Source organism: Dipodomys merriami, unplaced genomic scaffold (assembly GCF_024711535.1).
Source record: "Dipodomys merriami isolate MVZ:Mamm:240054 unplaced genomic scaffold, mDipMer1.0.p SCAF_16, whole genome shotgun sequence".
Lineage (NCBI taxonomy): Eukaryota > Metazoa > Chordata > Mammalia > Rodentia > Heteromyidae > Dipodomys > Dipodomys merriami.
The window spans coordinates 8,904,013-8,924,728 of NW_027202937.1; the positions used below are offsets into that span (position 1 = coordinate 8,904,013).

At 46.7% G+C, this 20,716-nt stretch overlaps 1 protein-coding gene across 2 annotated transcripts in view; it reads left to right on the forward strand.

Moving 5' to 3' along the window:
- Fkbp5 (FKBP prolyl isomerase 5) overlaps nucleotides 1-10,340 on the forward strand; it is a 103,652-nt gene extending 93,312 nt beyond the window's left edge. For both annotated transcript variants that reach the window (XM_070023900.1, XM_070023901.1), the window contains exons 9-11: nucleotides 4,318-4,503; nucleotides 7,289-7,528; nucleotides 8,006-10,340. In XM_070023900.1, coding sequence (XP_069880001.1) covers nucleotides 4,318-4,503; nucleotides 7,289-7,528; nucleotides 8,006-8,110 — 531 coding nt within the window. In that variant the 3' untranslated portion in view covers nucleotides 8,111-10,340. The remainder of the gene's footprint in view (nucleotides 1-4,317; nucleotides 4,504-7,288; nucleotides 7,529-8,005) is intronic.
- The last annotated feature ends 10,376 nt before the right edge of the window (nucleotides 10,341-20,716 follow it).

The following is a 20,716-nucleotide window of genomic DNA, read 5'->3' on the forward strand; positions in this document are numbered from 1 at the left end:
CTTTTGCTCAAGGCTAGCACTTTTCCACTTGAGCCACAGTGCCACTTCCAGCTTTTTCTGTGTATGTGGTAGTGAGGAATTGAACTCAGGACTTCATGCATGCTCGGCAAGCACTCTAGCACTGAGCCACGTTCCAGCCAGAGCATATTATTTTTAACATGCAATTTGATAGACAAGATCTTTCAAAACATTAGTCCATTGAGGAAAAAATTAATGAAAGACTTTCCTCCCAGAATATCTCTGAACATTTTGTACCAGTGAAAACTTCCCTGGAGGCACCTTCATAATTATAGGTAGAAGATCCCAGCAGTGATCCTAGCTTTAGTTGTAAGACTTCAAAAATGGCTGGCAGTTTCCTGTGCACAGACCCATCCCTTTCCAGTTTCAGGGCAGGTCTCAATCTGCCACCCTGCTCTCCCAGGCCTTATCTTTGCAGGGTATTTGACTCGGCACGTTGTGCAACTATACAGAGTCCAGATGTGTGGGTGAGGCCAGAAATGAGCTGACTTAGCTGGGTACTGGTGGCTGGCACCTGTAATCCTGGTTACACAGGAGGCTGAAATCTGAGAATAGAAGTTCAAAGCCAGCTTGGGCAGGAAAGTCCGTGAGACTCTTATCTCCAGCAAACTACCAAAAAAGTCAGAAGTGGAGGTGGTAGAGTTCTAGCCCTAGCTAAAGAAGCTCAGAGACAGTACCCAGGTCCAGAGTTCAAGCCCCAGGACCAGAGAAAGAAAGAAAGAGAGAAAGAAAGAGAGAAGGAAAGAAAAAGAAAGAAAGAAAGAGAGAGAGAGAGAGAGAGAAAGAAAGAGGAAGGAACAAAGGGAAAGGAAGGAGAGAGGGAGGGAGGGAAAGAAGAAGGAAGGAAAGAGAAAGAAAAAAGAGAAGGGGAAGGAAGGAAGTCAGGCAGGCAGGCAAGGAGCTGAACTACAGAGCCTCATTCCATGCCATCTGCCCCTTGGGGCTTTGTTCCCATTGGCTCAGTCTGGTTTATAACTAAGAGGGTAAGTCTCCCTTGACTAAGGCTGCATTATACACAGCTTTAAATTAGACCAATTTAGATTGTAAAACTTTGTTTCAGCCTCTGAATACTAATAATAAAAATGGTGGGAGATGGTTGTCTTCATTTGGCTCTGAAAATAATTATTAAGCACAGGTAACAACATGATATTATGCCAGGCGTTGTGCACACCACTTAGTGTCTGCATTGGTTATCCTTCCTGGCTTGGGTTTTTCCCCAACTTCAGTGGCAGTTTAAATTCTGAGAATGCTGCCACAATGCAAGGTTCTTGCGCCCTCTTGTGGTCGGTAGGAAGAAAGCATGTCTACTATGGCTTTAGAGTTAAGGATAACTCTAAAGCCACTGAACCCCCTTTTTTTTTTTGTCGGTTGTGGGGCTTGAACTCTGGGCCTGGGCGCCGTCCCTGCCCTCTTCAGCTCAAGGTGAGTGCTCTGCCACTTGAGCTACAGCTCTATGTCCAGTTTTCTAGTTGTTTATTGAAGATAAGAGTCTCACGGACTTTCCTGCCTGGCTTTGAACCGTGATCCTCAGATCTCAGCCTCCTGAGTAGCTAGAATTACAGGCATGAGCCACCAGCGCCTGGCTCACTGAGCCCTTTTTAGACAAACTGGGATTGGCTAGGTTTTGACCACCCTTGCTGAACAGTTTAGACACAAATCTAGGATAAAGGAGGAAGAGAATGAAAGAAGCTACATGATGGGAAAATAACAAACCTCGCCCAATATACGTGAAATTACTCGTTTCCTCCCTACCCATTCTTCCATTTTGGCACCCAGTGATGTATTTTGATTCCATAGTTGGAATTCTTGACCTTAATATTTACTCAACAAACCTTTATTAAGGGCTTCTTTGTGCTAGACCCTGTATAAATGAATAGAAAAAGGGTAGCCTGTGCTGTCTGTCTTCAAAGAGCCCACAACCCAGCAAGGGAGAAAGCAGTGACAGGAAGAAAATGCCAGTCGCTGAAACTGATGCTTTCCTTTTTGTTTTTTCCTCCTTTTTTTTGTTTATTTTTTTGTTTTGTTTGTGGGTTTTTAGTGCTAAAAATAATAGTTGGCCGAAGGCTTGGACAAAAGACACGTGCGGCTTAGCTTTGTTACCAGAACCAAATGCCCTAGGCCAGGATTTCACTGTCCCATCCTGAGGACCACCTCATGCACTCTCATATAAGCTGGGTCCCTCCCTAAGATGCTGATCATCCCCTAAAGACAGTGTGCTGGTGCTTAAGATTTCAACTTGTGAATTTAGGATAGGGGACACAATTTAGTCAATATCAAGTATAATTTCTGTAAGATCTTCAATATTTATAATGAAAAGCCCTGGTTTCCCTTTATGAATGTGTGTGAACTTTCTGATGAAGGAAAGTATGACCGGCTTTGATTTCAGTTCCCTTTCCCTACTTTCCCCGCAGTGAAACTGATGCCTCTGCGAGTCTTCCTTCTCCTAGGCAAGTCTCAGTCTAGGCCCTCATGGGAACCAGCTCCTCCCTTCACCAGCAGAGCTGTAGAACGGCCTTCTTCCTACAGGCAGGGCTTACCTCTCATGCCCTCTTCCTGAGGTCTGAATACCAGGGACATCCTCTGAAACCTGCTCTGCCAGCTTTTTTCTCTTCTTGGTTGAGTGAAGCTTGGAGTATTGTGGGGAGAGACTTAGTGCAGCGATAGATGCTTGCTGCTTTGAGCGTGGCACATCTTACTGACATCATTGTGATGCTTCATTGATCACACATCTTAATGGGTCTGACTGCTCTTCTGCTGTCTGCCACCAGAATGTGTCATCAGTCTTTCAAGCTAATAATCACCTCCTGCAAAGGAGAGTCCTCACTCTTATTTTAGCTTCCCAGTTATTCAGTTCTCTCATTCACCTACAATAACAATAAGCATGTTGTTTCAGCTCCAGAGTTCCCTAGAGTGTATATGTGTACATTTCATGTGGTTGTTTACAATGAGAATTATCATTCGATAAGAGAGCAGGAGGGTGGCGTGATAGCACATGCCAGCTCCTCAGGAGGCTGGCAGGCTAATCACAAGTTTGAGTTAAGCCTTAGTAACTTAACAAGAATTGTGTGAAAATGAAATACAAGATTTAAAGGTATGGAAGTGGCGCTGTAGCTCAAGTGGTAGAGTGCTCGCCTTGAGCTGAAGAGCTGAGGGACAGCGCCCAGGCCCAGAGTTCAAGTCCCACGACCGACAAAAAAAAAAAAAAAAAAGATTTAAGGGTGTAGTGCACCTTAGGACTTACCTGTAATGCATGGGGCCCTGGGTTTCATCTCTTGTACAGTGGGGAAGAAGATGAAGAAAGGAAGAGAAAGCAAAAACAGTTTTTTCTCATATAATTGGCTGATATACATGCGGCTTATATAGTTTTATAGTTGCTTATAGTGGATGCTGCTAGTCAGCTGGTGTATTCCCAGTGCCTATGAATCCCACCATGGGCTCTGGCCACCTGCCAGTTTTGTAAGATTTTACCGGAATAGCCACTCCCATTTTTTATATGTTGGCTCGTGCTGCTTTTGCACTACAAATGGTAGAGTTCAGTAGTTGTGGGAGCGTGTGTGTGTGTGTGTGTGTGAGCGTGTGTGCGTGTGTGAGCGTGTGTGCGTGTGTGTGTGTGAGCGTGTGTGTGTGTGTGTGTGTGTGTGTGTGTGTGTGTGTGTTGGCTTGAACTCCGGGCCTGAGCCCAGTCTCTAAGCTTCTTTTGCTCAAGGCTAGTGTTGTAACCACTTGAGCCACAGCTATACCTCCAACTTTTTAGTAGTTTCATTGGACAGAAGAGTCTCATGGGCTTTCCTGCCCAGGCTAGCTTCAAACTGTAATCCTCATATCTCAGCCTCCTGAGTAACTAGGATTACAGGCTTGAACTACCAGCACCCAGCGAGCATCTGGTTTATATAGCTCAGGCAGCCTGTATTTGGGGCTGGCACTTGTCAGACTGCAGTATTTACTATATAGTGCTGGACATCAGAAGAAAAGCGAGAAAGTAACTTTCCCTCCAGTCAACTAAACCGCTCATCCTCCTTTGGAAAGACTGGTGAATATTAGCACCAGAGAATGCAGCCCCACAGCCTGGGTGCCACCTGCCGCCAGGAGACAGGAATGCTGCCGACAGAATTGTATTGTGCTGGAGCGCCTGTGGGCTAGGCCAAAGTGGCCCGGGCTGTGGAGAGCTGCTGTGGAGAGCTGCCGTCTGAGAACAGGCTCCTCAGGCAGGGTGGCCCTCTGAGGCAGGACCATGCTCCCCTTCTTCTGAGTTCCCTCTGGAGCGCAGTACAGGTAACTCCTAGCTGTTTCTTCTCCTAGGGAGGCAAGTACATGCAGGCGGTGATTCAGTATGGGAAGATAGTATCCTGGCTGGAGATGGAGTACGGCTTATCTGAGAAGGAATCGAAAGCCTCTGAATCGTTCCTGCTCGCCGCCTTCCTGAACCTGGCCATGTGCTACCTGAAGCTCAGAGAATACGCCAAGGCTGTGGAGTGCTGTGACAAGGTGCGGGGACTGCACACCGTGCGCTCTTGTGCTCTGTCCCACAGGGAGAACTTCCCACTTCCTCGCAACCAATGGCCTTTTTTGCTTGGCTCTGCTTGTTTTCTTGTTTGTTTGTTTTTTTGGGGGGTCCGGTCGTGGGGCCTGAACTCTGGGCCTGGGCGCTGTCCCTCAGCTCTTCAGCTCAAGGCTAGCGCTCTACCACTTGAGCCACAGTGCCACTTCTGGCTTTTTTCTTTTTGTTTATGTGGTGCGGAGGAATCGAACCCAGGGCCTCATGCATGCAAGGCAAGCGCTCTACCACTGAGCCACCTTCCATGCCCTGGCTCTGCTTCTTTGTATGGGTGAGGTTATATGTTTCTCAAGACAAGTTGGGAAGTTGAAAACAGTTTGGTTTACCACCAAATTTTTCTGATGTCTGGGTTTTTTTTTTTTTTTTTTTGGCCAGTGGTGGAGCTTGAACTCTGGGCCTGAGCGTTGTCCCTTAGCTCTTCAGCCCAAGGCTAGTGCTCTACCACTTGAGCTACAGCGCCACTTCTGGTTTTCTGGTGGTTTATTGGAGATAGGAGTCTCACGGTCTTTCCTGCCCAGGCTGGCTTTGAACCGTGATCCTCAGATCTCAGCCTCCTGAGTAGCTAGGATTACAGGCGTGAGCCACCGGTGCCCGGTTTAATGCCTGGATTATTGATGAAATATACCATGAATACAAGTTTGGGTAAAGTTTGCTATCAGAGTGGACAAAATTCCTCAGGTTTATTTCAAAAAGGAGACATTTAAAGTTTTGTTTGTCTTTTTGCCAGTCCTACGGCTTGGACTTGATACCTGGGTACTATCCCTAAGCTCTTTTTGCTCAACGCTAACCTCTTTGAGCCACAGCTAGAATTCTAGCTTTTTGTGGGTAGTTCACTGATGATAAGAGTCTCATGGACTCTTCTGCCCAGGCTGGCTTTGAATGTGGTGTTATATAAAGATCATATACAGGGGCTTGGGAAGGTGGCCCAGTGGTAGAGTTCTTGCCTCACATGCATGAGGCCCTCTGTTCAATTCCTCAGCACCACGTAAACAGAAAAAGCTGGAAGTGGTGCTGTGGCTCAAGTGGTAGAGCGCTAGCCTTGACCTGAAGAGCTTGAGGGACAGCATCTAGGCCCACAGTTCAAGCCCCATGGCCTACCAAAAAAAAAAAAAAAAAGATCATATACAGGGACTTTTTATTATAACCATACTGAATACACACGGATAACTTAGACCCAGAGAACATTAGCAGCCCTCTCCATTTTTACAGTGATTTTTTTTTTTTTTTTTTGGGTCCGGTCGTAGGGCCTGAACTCTGGGCCTGGGCGCTGTCCCTCAGCTCTTCAGCTCAAGGCTGGTGTTCTACCACTTGAGCCACAGCGCCACTTCCGGCTTTTTTCTTTTTTGCTTATGTGGTGCTGAGGAATCGAACCCAGGGCCTCAGGCATGCAAGGCAAGCGCTCTACCACTGAGCCCTCTTCCCAGCCCCTACATTGATGTTATTATCTCCAGGCTTTGAGTAGTTACATGAGGTGGCCTATGATGATGGGAGGAGGGAGGTATTCTTGGCTCTCAGTACTCAAGGTTTCAGTCTGGTCAGGTGGCTCCATTGCTATGGGCTTTCATAGGAGGCCACAGCAGAGGAAAGCCACTCACCTTATAGTGGCCAGGAAGCAGGGGTGGAAAGGGAGGATCCAGGGACAAGATAATCCATTTGAAGGCGCATCTCCAGTCACCCACCTCCTCCAGCCAGGCCTCCCTTCCAAAGATGAGCTCAGTGGGAACTAACTCATCAGTGGGTCGACTCATTAATGAAGTTGGGGGCTCCACTCTATCATGCACCACCCACTGGGCAGGCCTTCGGTGTAACAGGCTATAGGGTAACACTTCATATCTAAATCATCAAAGACTATTCTAGAAAGCATACTGAATACAGGAACATACTCTCCTCTCCCCTCCACCCCCATTTCAGTACTAGGGTATGAACTCAGCAGGCCTTCTTCCTCAGAGCTGTGTCTCTGGCCTTTTATTCTAGCGCTTTTTTTTTTTTTTTTTTTTTTTTTTTTTTTGTCGGTCATGGGGCTTGAACTCTGGGCCTGGGCGTTGTCCCTCAGCTCTTCAGCTCAAGGCGAGCACTCTACCACTTGAGCTACAGCGCCACTTCCGGTTTTCTGGTGGTTTATTGGAGATAGGAGTCTCACGGTCTTTCCTGCCCGGGCTGGCTTTGAACCGCGATCCTCAGATCTCAACCTCCTGAGTAGCTAGGATTACAGGCATGAGCCACCAGCGCCCGGCTTCTAGCGCTTATTTTTAAGATAGTGTCTCACTTCCTACTAAATGCATGCTTGGACCTTGATCTTCCTATTTTCCACTTCCCACCATATGAGAGATGACAGAAATTTGCCACAATGCCCAGCTTCTTCCACTGAAATGGATACTTAGGTGTTTTCTTCCTAGGATGACCTGGATCCATGATCCTTCCATTCTCAGCCTTCTGTGTAGCTAGTTCCTTGAGAAGGAAGTCTTGAATCTATACCCAGTCTGTCCTCAAAGTGAAATCCTGATCTCAGCCACTCAAGTAGCTAGGATTATAGGTGTGAGCCACCAATACCCAGCTCAGAAGCTAATTTGAGTACTGTATCTTGATCAGTAGTATATAATAATTGCCTTGAACCTCATTTCAGTGTGCTTTGGAACCGTTACTTACCAAGTTTCTTACCCAAGTCCTAAGAAAAGTTCCATTCATCCTTTCTAAATATAAATACTCTGTCCCCAGGCCCTCGGACTAGACAGTGCCAATGAGAAAGGCTTATACAGAAGGGGTGAAGCCCAGCTGCTCATGAACGAATTTGAATCAGCCAAGGGTGACTTTGAGAAAGTGCTGGAAGTAAATCCTCAGAACAAGGCCGCGAGACTGCAGATCTCCATGTGCCAAAAGAAGGCAAAGGAGCACAATGAGCGGGACCGCAGGATATACGCCAACATGTTTAAGAAGTTTGCGGAGCAGGATGCAAAGGTGTGTGCACAACCTACCTGGCATCACACATGTGGACAGCTAAGTTGGCCCCTTTGGCTTTGGTTCTCAGCAGATTGAGTGGAGTAGATGGGTTCAGGTGGACAGTCTAGGAGACACAGAAATAGGAAAATGGTTTCCACTCTGATCTCAGGCTGGCTTGCATCTGGAGAAGTAGGCCACAGGCATGGATCCAGGCTTTGAGCAAAATCTGGAAGGTCTGTCTGGAGCCAGCCTCCCCTGTGCCCTCCACTGTCACCCCCACGGGCACACGAACTTACTCAGCAGCTGCCTCATCATTTTAAGCCAAGAAAAGGAAAGCTCCCGGTGTAACTGCCCTGACCTGCCCACCTGTGCAGCCTGCTGGCAGCCATCGTAATCCACTCACCATGCATTGGCCCCAGTAAAGATGTCTAGGGAAGCTAGGAGTTTGTTTTAGTTATTTCCCGTAACCCTCTTGATGTCTTCTTTCTTGCACAGGAAGAGGCCAGTAAAGCAGTAAGCAAGACTTTGGCGGGGGTTCCCAATGAGAAACGAACAGAAAGCCAAGTGATGGATGAAGAGAAAGCCGAAGGCCATGTATGACACCACGGCCCGGAGGGAGGAGAGTCCTGGCGCTCGCCCTCCTCGCTGGGCTGTCACCCCTCAGGACTGAACAGTCTTAGTGTAAAGTTTGTTATAGTCTATGTGATTCTGGAAGCAAATGGCAAAACCAGTAGCTTCCCCAAAACCACCACCCTGCTGCTGCCCAGTGGGTTCGTGGAGAGGGTGGCATGGGACCACTCCACGTGGAACAGAACAGAAAGAGCTGTTGGTGCAAAGAGTGTGAGCCAACAGTGTGCATCGGCTCATTTCACTAGCCAAGCAGTATCCTCTGGGATGAGTCTAGCAATCTGGGGCTGTTAGATTTTACATTCAAACTTTAATAGCACTGCAGAAACCTACAAAGAATAATAATAAACAAAAACCCTTAGTGAATCTCTCCTTTCCTACAAGGTGGGGTGGGGATGCTGTGAGGGCCCGGGCAGGACCCGGGGTAGATGGAGGTTGGGAAGCCCTGGAAAGCTGGAAGTTCCTACAACCCCTGAGGCTGCCCATCTGCTGACTTTGCTGCTTCCCAGCCAGCCAGTTTGGGAGGGTGACTTTCTGTCACACGCAACCATTCCCTGGCATCACTCTGTCCTTCCTAAAACACTTCAACCATGTGAAGGGGTTGGCTTTCCCATAGATGGAGTTTTGAGGTGCTGAAACATGAAGAGTAACTAGAATTGCACTTCCTCCTCCCCATTGCTTTTGGGAAATAACAGTAGTACGCAGCACTTTGGCTGTCATTGATACCCTTGGCCTTCTTTCCATTCTAAGCCTGCTGTTAAGAGTTAAGAATGGCCAGGTGCTGGTGGCTCACGCCTGTAATCCTAGCTAGTCAGGAGGCTGAGATATGAGGATTGGGGTTCAAAGCCAGCCTGGGCAGGAAACTCCGTGAGACTCTTATTTCCGATTAACTACCAGAAAACTGGAAGTGGCACTGTGGTTCAAGTGGTAGAGTGCTCACCTTGAGCCGAAGAGCTCAGGGACAGTGCCCAGGCCCAGAGTTCAAGCCCCATGACCAACCAAAAAAAAAAGTTAAGAATGTTCTCAAAGTCTCTCAGACCTGGAGTGCATTTACTTCCATATCCATATAGGGTGGATGCAGCTTTTTTTTTGGCTTGTTTTGTTTTCTCAGTGGCTTATTTATATATATTGGTTTATGGAACTACACTCCTTGATCTTGCAGGGGGAGGGGTTGTTTGTTTTGGGGGTCCCCCCCCACTTTTTCACTGTTTAGTAGCTTTTAAAAACCAAACTCTGTGGTATTGAAATGTAAAGAGTCACCCTGGCATTGACAGCTTCGCCGGCAGGCTTGATGGTTGATGCTTCCTCCTCCAGCGCCGGCGGCCCTTGGTGCTGTTGAGCCGGACGAATGGAAAGCAGCTCCCACTCAGGTTCCTCCTGCCCGAATTGGGATAAGTCCTAAGTGTGTGCGTGGAGTTGACTTCACTCCTTCTGGGCAGTGAAATCAAGCGTGGTGTTTTCTCCACACAGCCAAAGCCTAGAGTTCACTCGCCCTCATCAGTCCTGAAGAACACAGGCAGTCCTGGTTCCAGTGAATTCCTGTCTGCATGGCCGTTTGAACCAAATCCCCTCATTGTTAACGTGAGGCCCTTGAATCTAAAAGTCCTCTCCCTCCATGTCAGTTTGCCGCTCTTGGAGCAAATGGAATGAAATTATGAAGTTTTTCTTTTTAACTAAAACCCCAGTACTTATTTCTTTTTAGTCGTTTTTCGTGCAGTTTTGTCCATCCCAAACCCCAATGTCACCTAAGAAATAGGAAGAGCCAGAGCTGGTTGTGATGTTGGCTTCCCTGTCCAGTGCCTGCAGCTCTGTCAGCTGGCGCGTGGTCTTCATAAGGCAGTGAGTGAGAGCTGAGCCTCTCGAGCCAGCTAGCGTTCCAGGTCAGGGGCAGGAAAACTGTTCCAAGACTCAAATGACCCAGCCGTCTCCCCATGCGTCCCCCAGGCTACTCACCCAGCCAGGTGTGCTAGTGGCTCCAGACAGATGATAACAAAGTGTCTGACCACTCAAGAAAAGACTTGTCACATGTTCTTGTTTGGGAGTCGGTCTTCTTAGTGCTCGTAGAAATCAGAAGACGTCTTCGAGCCGCTTTATTGACTGCAGGCCAGAGAGAGTCAGCAGATGCTGAATTTTAAAGGGTTAAAAAAAAAAAAAAATCAGATGCACTTTTTGTGTTCCTTAAATAAATTTTTTTAAAAAGCAATTATCTCATGGTTCTTATTCCTTCTGCTCAACTAACTCATCTTCAGGGGAAGCTATTTGGGTTGGAAAACTATGTTAAAGACCAACTCAGACAGCGGACTGAACATGATAAACTGATCCCGTCATCGCCACCGAGGGAGCCAGGACCTTGTTCATGTGCTACATAGTCAATGCTGAATAAACACTTCCTCTTTCCAAGGTAGCCTCCTTGTGCAGTGGCCCTCTGTTCCTGTCGCTTTCTTTGACATGGAGAGGGCAGACCACAGCCTGACTTGGTTTCTCTGTATTCCTTCCAAGTGAGCCACCAGCAACTTAACTGGGTAATCCAACTACAGGATGGCTCGGATGCCGGCCACTCATGCATGTAATCCTGGCTACTCACCAGGGTGAGATCTGAGGAATACAGTTGGAAGCCACCCTGGGCAGGAAAGTCTAAGATTCGTCTCCAATTAACTACCAAAAGATGACGCTGCCAGAAGTGGAGCTGTGGCTCAAGTGGTAGAGTATCAACCTTGCGTGGAAAAGCCAAGTGAGAGTAAACCCCAGTCCCAGCACGTAAAAACAAAAAGCTTTTTTCTCCCCTTGGGCCTTGGACTCAGAGCTTGGGATGTTGTCCCTGAGCATCTTTGTACTCAGGGCTAGTGGCTTTACCACTTGAGCCACAGGTTTTGAGTAGTTTATTGGAGATGAGTCTCACGGACTCCTGCCTGGGCTGGCTTCAAACCATGATCCTCAGATCTCAGCCTCCTAAGCTAAGATGACAGGCATGAGCCACTGGCACCTGGCAGGAAAAGCTTTGTGTTTTTTTTTCTTTTTTTTGTTTTGGGTTTTTGTTTGTTTGTTTTGGTTGTGGAACTTGAACTCGGCCTGGGCGCTGTCCCTCAGCTCTTCAGCTCAAGGTTAGCGCTCTACCACTTGAGCCACAGCACCACTTCTGGTCTCCTGGTGGTTTTATTGGAGATGAGTTTCATAGCCTTTCCTGCACATGCTGGCGTTGAACCATAATCTTCATATCTCAGCCTTGTGAGTAGCTAGGATTACAGGCGATGCCCAGCTAGGAAAAGATTTTTTTTTTTTTTTTTTTTTTTGGTCAGTCATGGGGCCTGAACTCGGCCTGGGCGCTGTCCCTCAGCTCTTCAGCTCAAGGCTAGCGCTCTACCACTGGAGCCACAGCACCACTTCTGGCTTTTTCTGCTTACGTGGTGCTGAGGAATCGAACCCAGGGCCTCATGCATGCGAGGCAAGCACTCTACCACTGAGCTACCTTCCTAGCCTGGTAAAGCTTTTTTTTTTGGCAGACAAAATCGTTCCCACTTCTCTGCGTGTCTTGTTCTCCTTGGTTTTTGTCTCATTTTTTTTTCAAACCAGATACCCTCTTGGGAGGCATATTAAGGGATTTAGGCCTTCCGTGATGCAGTGAATCATCCCTCCCAGTAAACCATCAAGCCAGCAATTACGCAGTGTCTCTGTCAGCTGAGGGCCTGCCAGCTTCCAGCTGAGGCAGATGGAGACTGCACACAGTTGTTGAGAAACATCAAGAAGTGAACTGGGTGCTAGCTAATAAATGACTGATGCTGTCTGGGGCCTCCAAGCTTCAATGATTTGTCATGCAGCAAGAGATAAATGGAATAATACATCTGCAAATGTTAGTTTCTTTGGTGATAAGAGTCTCATGGACTTTCCTACATGGGCTGGCTTCGAACTGCAATCCTCAGATCTCAGCTTTTTGAGTAGGTAGGATTAGAGGTGTGAGCCATCAGCACCCACTGGTGCCCGGCTTGGTGTTGAATTCTTAACTTGAGCTTTCATTAAGCTTTCTTGGTCATGACTGGCACTCTACCACTTAAGTCATGCTTCTAGTCTAGCAATGTGCTGGTTAGTTGAAGATGGGAGTCTCACACACACAGGCTGTCTTTGATCCTTAATCCTCCAGGTCTCAGCCTCCTGAATAGCTAGTATTACCGGCAGGAGTCACCAGCACTAAGATCTTGTTTAATACAAGCATTCTCAGATCCAAATTCCCTATCATTATTGCAGTGCCCCATACACTATATGTTGGGATTTTGCTTTCATTCTCTTTTTTGTCAGTGATGGGGCTTAATTGGAGATAATTGGGGGTTAATTGTAGATAAGTTTCTTGGGCCGGGTGCTAGGTGCTGGTAGCTCATGCCTGTAATCCTAGATACTCAGGAGGCTGAGATCTAAGGATCTTGGTTCAAAGCCAGCCTAGGCAGGAAAGTCTGTGAGACTCATCTCCGATTAACTACCAGAAAACCAGAAGTGGCACTGTGGCTCAAGTGGTAGAGTGCTTGCCTTGAGCTGAAGAGCTGAGGGACAGTGCCCAGGCCCAGAGTTCAAGCCCCACAACTTGGAAAAGGAAAAAAAAAAATCTCATGCCCTGTCCATTCTTCTCAAAATATTTTTTTTTAAGTTCCTCTGTGATTTCTTCTATGGCCCTGAGTGAAGTGATTTAGGAGTATGTTTCATTTTTGCATATTTATGTATTTTCCAAATTTCCTTCGGTTATTTATTTCTGATTTCATTCCATTGTGGTTGGGAAACATACTTTCTGATTTCAACCCTTTTAAATTTATTGAGACTTTTATTACCAAAATATGGTCTGCCCTGGAGAATCATCTGTGTGGTCATGAGAAGATGCCTGTGCACTGCTGTTGGGTGGAGCAGTTGATAAACTTCTATGAGGTTTAATAGAGTCAGAGTGCTGCTTAAGGCGTGTAGCTCTTTGCCAATTTTCCAATCTTTTTTTTTTTTTTTGGTCGGTCATGGGGCTTGAACTCTGGGCTTGGGCACTGTCCCTGTGCTCTTCAGCTCAAGGTAAGCACTCTACCACTTGAGCCACAGCACCACTTCCGGTTTTCTAGTGGTTTATTGGAGATAAGAGTCTCACGGATTTTCCTGCCCAGGCTGGCTTCAAACCAGGATCCTCAGATAGCCTCCTGAGTAGCTAGGATGACAGGTGTGAGCCACCAGTGCTTGGCTCTTTGTCAATCTTTTAACTAATTGTTCTATTTTTTTTTTTTTTGTTGGTCATGGGGCTTGAACTCTGGGCTTGGGTGCTGTCCCTGTGCTCTTCAGCTCAAGACAAGCGCTCTACCACTTGAGCCACAGCACTAGTTCCAGTTTTCGAGTGGTTTATTGGCGATAAGAGTCTCAGGGCTGGGAAGGTGGCTCAGTGGTAGAACGCTTGCCTTGCATGCATGAAGCCCTGGGTTCGACTGCTTAGCACCACATAAGCAAAAAGAAAAAAGCTGGAAGTGGTGCTGTGACTCAAGTGGTAGCGCGCTAGCCCTTAGCCTTAAGCTGAAGAGCTGAGGGACAGCGCCCAGGCCCAGAGTTCAGGCCCACGACCGGACCCAAAAAAAAAAAAAGTCTCACGGACTTTCCTGCCCAGGCTGGCTTTGAACCTTGATCCTCAGATCTCAGCCTCCTGAGTAGCTAGGAATACAGGCGTGAGCTACCAGCACCTGGCAGTTATTCTACTTATTAATGAAAACTTTGTATTTCTTTCCCCCTTCCAAGTTTTAGCAAGGATTTTAATAGAACAAGGCAAAAGTAAAAAGAAATGGGAAAAAGAAACATTTCTGCTCCCCAGGAAAGAAATCAGAGCTAAAGACCTCTAAACTGTCTATTTCAACCTTCAGTTCTGCCAGTTTTGCTTTCTGTATATTAAAACTCTGTGCATCTATGTCTAGAATTGTACTGGGGCTTGAACTCTGGGCCTGGGCTCTCTCCCTTCGCTTTTTTGCTCAAGACTAGTGCTCTACTGCTTAAACCACAGATCTCCTTCTGGCTTTTTGCTGATTAATTGGAGACAAGAGTTGGATTTTCCTGCCCTGGTTAAGTTCAAACCACAATCCTCAGAACTCAGTCTCCTGAGTAGCTGAAATTATAGGTGTGAGCCACTGGTGCTGGCATTATTTATGACTGATGGTACAATCTAATTGGGCAGGCAATCAGTATTTTTCTCTTAATACTACCAGCACCTGGGCCGACCTAACTGTTGCTGGGCTCTGGGTCCCCCCAGGGGACTCATGAAGGGACTTTTCTAGGTGTTGAAATCTCTAGGCTCTGAGATAAGATTGTAAAACACCAGATCTAGGAGGAAAGGTGAGGAGGGGGGGGGAATGTCCCAAGGCTAGAAAGCAGGGGTGGAGGGTGGAGGGAGGAGTACTGGGGTAGAGGAATGCAAGGAGGGGCTGGCCTCTTGGGCTTGGAGTCGGATAAAGAAGGGGCGGTGGGCTAGGAAGTCAGGAGATGGTTGGCTCTCTCTGGGCTGCAAATTGTATCTCCAAGTTGGACTTCAAAAGAGGAGTCCAACTCCTTTACCAGTCCTCTTTCCTCAGTCCATGATGGTAGCCTGAAGGGGCTCTGCCCCCCACCTGCCAGAAGGCCCTGCCCTGTGGCTAAGAACAGACTAGGCAGGACCCAATCTTGAAGAAATCCTGAGCCCTTTCTCTTCTTCCTCCTTCAGTCTCCTGTCCTAGTTATCTGGTCTCAGAATTCTGGCAGGCAATAGGAGGGTACTCTTGCTGGGTCTCCAGGTCAATATCCTGTGCATGTGCATGTGTGCACTTGAGCTACAGTGCCACTTCCAGCTTCTTCTGTTTATGTGGTACTGAGGAATAGAACCTGGGGCTTCATGCATTCTAAGCAAGCACTCTACCACTAAGCCAACCTTCCAAGGCCGTACACAGGGCATGTTAAGTACGAGCGCTACCACCAAGATACAGCTCTAGTCTATCATTATCCATTTATATACACTGCATTAAAAAAGTAAAAGCACCCTTTTAAAATAAATTTAACACAATTCTATTTTCTCCTTGAACATGAAATTTCTATTTCATTTTCTCCATGCAGAAGTTTATAGTAGCATAAAAAAATTCTAGAAAGTCTTGCACATCTCCACCATAGGAATGTGCCTTTTCATAGAAATTTAATTGCCTGGGATCATGATCCTCCAAGAAATTTCTTAGCTATCATTCTGAGTACTATTATTCCATGATTAATCAGATTAACACACAGTATCATTTATTATTTTTATTTATATTTTTGGCAGTCCCAGGGTTTGATGTCAGGATCTTGTGCTTACTTAACCACACTACTGCTGAAGTATCCCTCTAGCCTTTTTGGCTGTTATTTTATTTTATTATAAAGGTGCTGTTCAGGGGGGTTACAGTTACATGAGTAAGGTAATGAGTACATTTCTTGTTGAACATTATTACCCATTAGTTTGTTTTTCTCCCACTATCCCTCTTGGCTGTTATTTTGAGATAAGGCTTTATATCCTGCCTGGACCGTGACAGGTCTAAATTAGAATTTCATAGCTAGATAAACAGGAGTATGCCACCATGCCCAGCTATTGGTTGAGAATGGCTCTCACAAACTTTTCTGACTCAAACCATGATCTTCCAGATCTCAGCTGCTCAAGTAGTCAAGTAGGTAGAATTCTAGGTATGAGCCAATGGCACCTGGCCTGATTTTTTTTTTTTTTTTTTTTTTTGTCTGTCGGTTATGAGGCTTGAACATCTGGGCCTGGGCGCTGTCCCTCAGCTCTTCAGCTCAAGGCTAGCGCTCTACCACTTGAGCCACAGCGACACTTCCGATTTTCTGGTGGTTTATTGGAGATAAGAGTCTCATGGACTTTCCTGCCCGGGCTGGCTTTGAACTGCCGTCCTCAGATCTCAGCCTCCTGGGTAGCTAGGGTTACAGGCATGAGCCACCGGCGCCCAGCACCTGGCCTGATTTTTATCTTTAATGAGCTTTTACTGCAAATATATTTCAGTGCACTGTAAGATAAGTTTTATTGAAATCCTTAATTTTTTTTTTCTTTTTTGTTGGTCATGGGTCTCGAACTCTGGGCCTGGGCGCTGTCCCTGAGCTCCTCTGCTCAAGGAAAGTGCTCTACCACTTGAGCCATAACACCACTTCCAGTTTTCTGATGGTTAATTGTAGATGAGTCTCACGGATGTTTCTGCCTGGGCTGGCTTTGAACCGTGATTCTCAGATCTCAGCCTCTTGAGTAGCTAGGATTACAGGAGTGAGCCACTGGCACCTGGTGAAATCCTGCATCATTCTATACTTTTTTCGGAAGAAAACTTGTTCACCTGATGTAAGTATTTGGGAATGAAACACATTTTAATAAAGCAATAGCACTGTTTTTTTTTAACTCTTTAAATGTAGTATGCCAAAAAGTCGCATAATCAAAGCCAAAACTCATTTTAATGACCAGCTAGATGACAATTCCAGAGATTCTGATTCAATTTCATTGAACACAAATAATTGGAAACCATTAGACTTACAAAAGTATGTTACACAGTCATCAGTTTCACTGTTACTCAGTCACATTCTTAATCTAGACACACTAGTGTTCAGCACATTAGTTTATTTGGACCTCTGGGAGATTTACAGCCCCTAAGACACTTGAGATCCCTTAGGGAGAAAAGAGGTTTTCTTTGTGTGTGTGTGCAAGTACTGGGGCTTGAACTCAGGGCCTGGGTGTTGTCCCCCTTAGCTTTTTTTGTTTAAGGCTAGCACTCTACTACTTGAGCCACAGCTCCACTCCCTGCTTTTTGGTAGTTAAGTGGAGATAAGTGTCTCATGAACCTTCTTGCCCAGGCTGGCTTCAACTGTGAACCTTGAACCTCAGCCTCCTGAATATCCAGTATTATAGAGGCTGGGTCAGAGGCATTTGTTTTTGTTTTCTTTCTTGCTTATTTTGTTTTTTTTTTCTACCACTCCTTGCAATGGTAGCTCCATAAAAGCCAAGCTGTTTGAAAGATATCAACTTAGGAGGAACTCAAGAAGTATATGTAGCATATTGTTAAGAATGCAAAATGGTCAGTATTGGGTCTGTACACTGGGAACAAGGACAGGAGACAGAGACAAAGGCATTCAGTACACAATTTGGGGTTCCAGCCGGGCGCTGGTGGCTCAGGCCTGTAATCCTAGCTACTCAGGAGGCTGAGATCTGAGGATCGCGGTTAAAAGCCAGCCCGGGCAGGAAAGTCCCTGAATCTCTTATCTCCAATAAACCACTAGAAAACCAAAAGTGGCGTTGTAGCTCAAGTGGTAGAGCGCTCACCTTGAGCTGAAGAGCTGAAGGACAGCGCTCAGGCCCAGAGTTCAAGCCCCACAACCAAAAAAAAACCAAAACAATTTGGGGTTCCAAATTAGTCCAAAAGCACCAAATGCCCACCTCTCACAATTGAAGCAGCAGCATAGAACAAAGGTCTAATCTTTTTTTTTTTTTTGGGGTCCGGTCGTGGGGCCTGAACTCTGGGCCTGGGCGTTGTCCCTCAGCTCTTCAGCTCAAGGCTAGCGCTCTACCACTTGAGCCACAGCACCACTTCCGGGTTTTTTTGCTTATGTGGTGCTGAGGAATCGAACCCAGGGCCTCATGCATGCAAGGCAAGTGCTCTACCACTGAGCCGCCTTCCCAGCCCCCAAAGGTCTAATCTTTGGAATTCCACCGAGGTTTGACTTTTGTTGTTGTTGTTGCTGTCGGTTGTGGAGCTTGAACTCAGGGCACTCTTCTTGAGCCTCTTTGTGCTCAAGGCTAGCACTCTACCACTTGAGCCACACCGCCACTTCTGGGGACTTTTCTGCCTGGGCTGGCTTTGAACCATGATCCTCAGATCTCATCCTCCTGAGTAGCTAGGATTAGCCAGTCGTGAGCCACTGGCGCCCAGCTTGAGGATCACAGTTCGAAGCCAGCCTGGGCAGCAAAGGTCCATGTTATCTCCAATTAACCACCAAAATGCCCTAAGTAGAGCTATGGAGCAAGTTGTGGAATGCTGGTCTTGTTTTTTTTTTTTTTTTGGTCCGGTCCTGGGGCCTGAACTCTGGGCCTGGGCGCTGTCCCTCAGCTCTTCAGCTCAAGGCTAGCACTCTACCACTTGAGCCACAGCACCACTTCCGGCTTTTTATCTTTTTGCTTATGTGGTGCTGGGGAATCGAACCCAGGGCCTCATGCATGCAAGGCAAGCACTCTACCACTGAGCCACCTTCCCAGCCCCATGGAATGCTGGTCTTGAGAGAAAAATCCAAAGGGATAGCACTCAGAACTGGCACACTCAAATACACACACACACACACACACACACACACACACACACACACACACACACACACACACACACACACACACACACACACACACACACACACACACACACACACACACACACACCCCAAGAGGGGAAGGGAAGAAAGAACAAAGGAGGGGAAAGGAAAGGAGAACAGCATCTGTCAGCAGAAGAATGGATTACCACCCACTCAGCACAGCTGTCAAAAGGAAAAAATCTGACACAGGCAGCAAGGAAATATCACAAAAAGCACTGTGCTGGATGGAAAGAACAGACCCCAAATAGTACATTCCATTCGATTCCGATGAGGCCCGAGCAAGAACAAGGAGCAAGAACAAGTGAGGACAGAACCGGAGGAGTGGGGGGCAGGGGGAGCAGGGGCAGGAAGTGGCTGCAAAGAGCCTCTTTGGAGGCGGTGACGCAGCTGTAGACCACGGTCAAGTTATCTGATGGAAGTATAGTGTGAATTTCCATCTGAGGATGAAAGATTCGGGTGTGTCACCCGAAGCCTGAAGCCACCGCACCTACCAATTCCTCTTTCACGTGGCACCCTTGTCTTCACCAGCAATCTGGCCTAGAGCGCCACCTAGAGTCAGATGAAAGTACTGGTTCAAACCCAAGACAGACCATGGGAAAACTATATATACTGTTCATGTATCTTGAATTAGACAATAAACATTTCCATGAATAGAGGGAAGCTGGATAGATAGAGGAAGGGAAGCGGAGGGGCTGCTTTCAACTGTATTCTCTTTACCTTTGAAAGTCGCTGAATACTACTGGCTCACGCCTGTAATCTTAGCTACTCAGGAGGCTGAGATCTGAGGATCTCAGTTCAAAGCCAGCCTGGGCAGGAAAGTCCCTAGACTTTTATCTCCAGTTAGCCACCAGGAAAGTGGAAGTGATAGAGCACTAGATTTGAGTGAAAAAGCTCAGGGACAGCACCGAAGCACCCTACCACTGACCCAAAAAAAGTTTTTTGTTTTTTTTAAAATTATGTATATATGATACAATAAATAATTCATCCATAAGTAGTTATTCAATAAATAATGATACAATTTAAATTTAAAGAGAAAAAGAGCTAGGAATGGGGCTCTGTGGTAGAGCATTTTGCCTAATATATGCAAGACCCTAGGTTCAGCATGACAAAAAATACAGGCAGAAACAGAAATGGATGACCAGCCAGATCTGGTCAAAGGGCTATAGTTTTGCCATGCCTGTTCTAAGTCAAAACAGGTCCTTTGGCCCAGTTATAACCAGCAGAGCACACCACTCCCAGTAGCAATGACTGTTTTGCTCCACAGTGCTGTGTTTGCTAAGATGGACCAGAAACTCTACCTTCCACCTTTCCTAATGGAGTGAAAGTCCTTGCGTTATCTAGCCATCTCCAAAAACCTGAGAACATTTCCTACCCCAGGAGATAGCCTAGGAATGGTTGTAGGTCCTCTGAGCAAAGCTTGTCAGAGGATTTCTGGAGGAAGATATGCTTATGAAATTTTATAAGATCTTATCTCTGAGAGATCCTGGCCACAATTCAGGTTTGGTTTTTTGTTTTTGTTTTTATTTTTGTCAGTCCTGGGGCTTGAACTCAGGGCCTAGGCGCACTATTCCTGAGCTTCTTTTGCTCAAGGCTACCTTGAGTCACAGTTCTACTTCTGGCTTTTTCTGTGTATGTGGTGCTAAGGAATGGAACTCAGGGTTTCATGCATGCTAGGCAAGCACTCTACCACTGAGCTACATTTCTAGCCCGACAATTCACTTAAAACATACACACACACACACACACACACACACACACACACACACACACACACACACACACACACACACACACACACACACACACACACACACACACACACACACACACACACACACACACCTCTGGACTTGTGAACTACTGGAGATCCTAAGGAATGACCATTATTGTGAGAACTAATCAGATACACAGCTCCTGGGTCTGACGTTTTACTGGTCTGCCGATCAGGTACTATCTTAGTGGACAGCCCATCTATTTTAGTCTTAGACCATCATGGTCACATGGCCTCCCTCAACCATGCAGGTCTGTTGTCATCCTCCAATGCCTGGTAGGTCTCTGGTGATTAAATGTGGACCCTTGACTCCAGGTTTCCCATGAAATGTGGTACCCCAGCTAAGTGGTGGCCAGCCCTGGGCTTAATACTCTAACCTTACTAATCCCTCATGTATTCCTAACGCCATGGGCGGGGCCTCTGGGACCTGAGGGTGCAGCAAGGTAGGCATGCAGGTAATAAAC